The sequence below is a fragment of the Arachis stenosperma genome, chromosome 9 (genome assembly GCF_014773155.1).
Source record: "Arachis stenosperma cultivar V10309 chromosome 9, arast.V10309.gnm1.PFL2, whole genome shotgun sequence".
In the NCBI taxonomy this organism is placed as follows: Eukaryota; Viridiplantae; Streptophyta; class Magnoliopsida; order Fabales; family Fabaceae; genus Arachis; species Arachis stenosperma.
In genome coordinates, this window is record NC_080385.1 from 3515337 (window position 1) to 3519933 (window position 4597).

The window sequence follows — 4597 nt, forward strand, 5'->3', positions numbered from 1 at the left end:
AAGCTGGTAATCACTTATTTATCACAATAATGAAAAATAAAATAAAAAAGAGGAAGGTTGGAGGAGGGTGACTACAGAAATGGATTTAATTTTAATTTTGTTTAGTCATAAAAGAATCGTTTACGATCATGAATCCATAATTTAAAGATCCCAATACTATGGTATGGATCAACCATGCATCAATTATCAGCATACTCATCTGGTTCAACCGGTAAAGCGAACAGTTTTAGATTCAAAAACAACAACAATTAAAAGAAAATAATAGGCATTAAATTATATATTCCATTCTCTCCCCATAATTTTATCCTAAAATAATAGGTTGCATCTAAGATGAGAGCTTCATCTCAAGCATAATGATGGTAATTCCTACAAATTCAGCTTGGGCATGTGAATATGAAATGGGCAATAATCATAACAGAAAGTATAGTTTTGTAAAAAATTAGATAAATAAATCACTAAATTAGAAAAGCAAGAACAGATGAACTCTCAAAACACAAAAAAAGGAGTTGACCAGAGTCAAACCATTTAGAAGCCAGCTTGTATACTAGGGTTTGATCAACCTGATTTGGGATGAGCTACTTCGAAGGCCAAGATATGGTGGTGAAACTAAGCTTTCGTGATAAATATGGACTTGCAATCCAAAATAGTAAGACGGAGAAGTAGGTTCCAATACAGGAAATTTAAAGCTGCCATTATCCATGTTATAAAGAACTATTCTTGAATATGATGCAGCTGCCATAATAACATTTTCCCAGATATACAATGGCAGTAAATGATCATCAGATATACCTGAAGATAGACTCGAGCGATAGGAGTGATAGGGGATGATGGCCAATTTAGTCCAAGATTGAGGCACTCCATACTCCTTCATCACCCACACAGACCACTTAAGTTTCTCATGATTAAAACAACATGCAAGGCAGTTCCTCAGCAAACATAACCGTGGGAAGATGGTTTTATTATACTGAGTATTGTTGAGGGGCAGGGAAAACTGAGTACAAGTCTCGTTCACCAAGTCAAGGGAAAGAACCAGCAAGAAATCCAGAGTCCGTGTGTCATGCCTAAGAATCCAGTTCAGAGTGGCAGTGCCAGGCACAAATACCCCTTTTAACACTGTAATAGTACCATATATTCTACGAAATGAAACATCTTGAATCGTTCTCATGGAAGGATTCCTGCAAAATGTATAAATTCTGGTCTCAATTATATGAGATTTCTGATATAAAGTCGTAACAAGTTTGTATTTGTCATTCACATGATCATAGCCGAAGCCGGAAGCCCATATGGTATAACCCCGAATTTCCAGCAAATCGGATGTCAATCCGGTACAGGGATTCCACAGCATGACACGGTAGTCGGTGCCAACTTTCTCAAGCAAGCACATCAATCCATTGCAAGAGCCAATAATTTGGTGGCAACCGCTTATCTGGAAGAGAGCATCGTCAGTAGGTTTGGAAGGGTTCTCGAACAAGCATCGTACGGAGAAATTTCCACTGTAGTGGCAAGTATGATGATAAACAACAAATCGGAGCCCACCCAAGGTTGGATCGGCGGTGATTGAACGTTGAACATGGTAGTTGGCGAATTGGGAACTGGAAATTAGGGTTCTCCATGAACGGCACACACTCCGTACACTAAGAAGCAGCCTTGCCGGAAGTCTCAGAAAGATTTCTGTGAGGAGTTCATCCGGAAGGACTGGCAGCGGCTGCGATGAAGTTACCGTCGAAGGCAGCAGCCGTTTTGGGGCGTTTCTGGTGATTCTTAAAGGATTCCTGTTCCTCTCGTGATAATCATGAGGCTGCTCCATAACAACTTGAAGGGAGAGTGGTACTGCTCGGTTTCGGCGGCGGCCAAATGGTTTAACGTCTCAAACTTGAAACTTGCCAACTGCAAAGACTCTTATCTATTTCCAATTTCTATTTCCTTTCCCTACGTTACTACGTGTGCTTTCCAAAAACAGTTGAATAAACAAAACAAAAATAAAAATTTAATCCCACTAATTTTTTTAACATAAAGTGAATTAATCAAATGAAACAACAATCTATCTATTTGAGAAAAAAAATTATTTCTACACTAAAATTACATAATATAATTTTATAAATTATAATAATTTTTAATATGTATTATATACAGATAATTAATTTTGGTCATTAATGATCTTGGTATATACCTAACCTAAAATGATCAATTTGAGAATTATGTTTTAAAATTATATTTTGTTCTCTATATGGGTTTGGAACTCCAAATTATCCACTTAATTTTAAAAAAAAATGTTATATACATACTAAAATTCAGTTATCATTAATTTAACTTTTATATATATAATTAAAATTAAATTTTTTAATTAATAACATAGCTGACATAACATATGCTTCAATGTATTTTTTAGTTAGCTTTATTTTTTTAGTTGATTCAAAATGATTGTTAATATAATCTTCAAATGATCAAAATATTCACTATTAATATTAGGTGGATACTACAATGAAGACTTTATAATTGTTTTCATGTGAAAATATTTTCTTTTGACCTTTGGATGATGGATTAGATGATTAATTTTGATATTTATAAAAGTGTTATCTTTATTTAAAGTGTGGCTAAATAAATAAATCATACTTTTAAACAAAGCATCTTTATAAAAAGATGTTTTTGCCATCTTCATTTGGATAGTTGCCTTAATATTAACCTGTTCGAGTTTAGAATTTCGGGAGGCTAAATCACACAAGGAATACAAGAGACGAATAGCAGATTACAAGTATTTGAACAGGGCTTCATCTCCCTTAAATGATATAAGCATCGAAGTGAGGTGCAACAGTTTATTTAGATCCAGAGTTTTAAGTCCTTGCAATTCCATCCCTGCCGCTATCAAGCCTATTGCCTGTTCAATTCAATAAATAAAGGGTTATGCTCCAGCCACCCAAAAAAGGTATCCAGGGACAACAGAATCTCAAGGATCCAAGTTACAAAGCAAAAGGAAATGCTTGCCTGTGCAGCACTGCTTGATGGTTCTCCCTCACTGGCACTACAATTACATGGCCTATATAGCAGCAATAATTAATCAATTTCCATGACTCAAGGAATGAAGATTAGCAGCAAGAGAGTACATTACATGGCAAGACAACCTTGGTACTGAAGCAACAACCAAAGTTCATATAAAGCAAAGAAAAGAAAAGAAATGAACCTGCTTTTTTCTTGTATCAAAAGAACCTGAATTAATAACCTTCAACCTCTACAAAAACTTAGTAACCAAATATCAAAGACTCAAAACAGTATCAAATCCGTTCCACAAAATCAAAATTAGTATCACAACACCAACAAACAAGAAGAATCTGAATAATGACATCAAAAAATAAAAAATAACCTAGACTAATTAATTTTAACATGTCAATTTCAAGTCATTTACTACTACAAAGAACTATCAAAAGCCTGAAATAAACTCACTATGAGGCAATAACTTAGCACATACTAATAACATCAACAAGTTTATACTTTAAACTGTATCAGCAGAGTAATGAGATAGTTTTTCTAATGAACAATAATCAACATATTTCCCTTATGATACAAGTATTTGTTTAGGACCTTATTTTTCTGAACAACAAGAAAAATGTTCCTGCCCAAAAAAAGAGCCTTGGCGGCCATAGAATAAAATGCTAAAAACAAGTAATTTATTTTTATTTTTCAAAGAAAGTAAACTAAATCATTCAAACAATTACTTCATTTGCCGTAAAAAAAACCAACTTGAACAAAAATAAATCAGAGTCAGAATAAGAAAAATCAAATGCACAAAATGGATGAAAGATAGTAGTAAAAGTAAAGAAAGTGGACTCAGAAAGTGTTAGAATCACCAATTCACCATTATATGTGCTCTTTCTGAGTTGAAGTCCAAGTAGTAGCATTTAGTGTTATGTCAAACTTATTAAATGGCTTTCAAGTTGTAGCTTCTTAAAAGGTTCAGAGATTTCACTCATATTCCCTTACAATTTTGCTAACTTTCCTAATTTTCCCTTACAATTTTCATCAACAAGTAGCACAAATCTTAAAATGCTAATAATTATTACCTGTTCCAAAGTTGGTCTCGACTCAATCTGGCTCCCGTTGCTAAGAATATAGACAAACAAGGATAACCACTCTAGCCTAAATTTTTGTAATCTGCCAAATTCAGTTTATCAAACAAATCAGATACCTCAACATATTTTCATAGGAATGAAATCTTAATAATATATTCTCCAAATCTTTCACAACCATCATTGCTTTTTTAATTAGCTTTTGATATATATATATATATATATATATATATATATATATATATATATATATATATATATATATATATATACGACTAGACAATAACAACTACTATCAAAGTAATTAAACTACTACTATCCCATGTTGAAGGTTCCTCAATAATAATGTAAAGGCAATAAAAAAAATTAACGCTAGCTCTATATCCCTCTTCTAATGCTAAATATCTAGTTCTAATTATTATTGCCGACACATTGAGACAAAGAACGAAGGGAGCCTGGGAATATAAACCTAGCTAGAAAAAGAAGAACTTATTGCTTACTTTGTTAGTTAAATTATTTTGATTTGCAATCAGGCA

General features: G+C 33.2%; 1 protein-coding gene across 1 annotated transcript; it reads right to left on the reverse strand.

Moving 5' to 3' along the window:
- Positions 1-323: 323 nt before the first annotated feature.
- Positions 324-1919, reverse strand: LOC130951882 (F-box/kelch-repeat protein At3g23880-like). Its single transcript, XM_057880630.1, has 2 exons — positions 1256-1919; positions 324-1175 (listed from the first exon to the last, which is right to left on the reverse strand). The coding sequence occupies exons 1-2, from the start codon at positions 1805-1807 to the stop codon at positions 1134-1136; spliced, it is 594 nt and encodes a 197-aa protein (XP_057736613.1). The 5' UTR covers positions 1808-1919; the 3' UTR covers positions 324-1133.
- Between the last annotated feature and the right edge of the window lie 2678 nt (positions 1920-4597).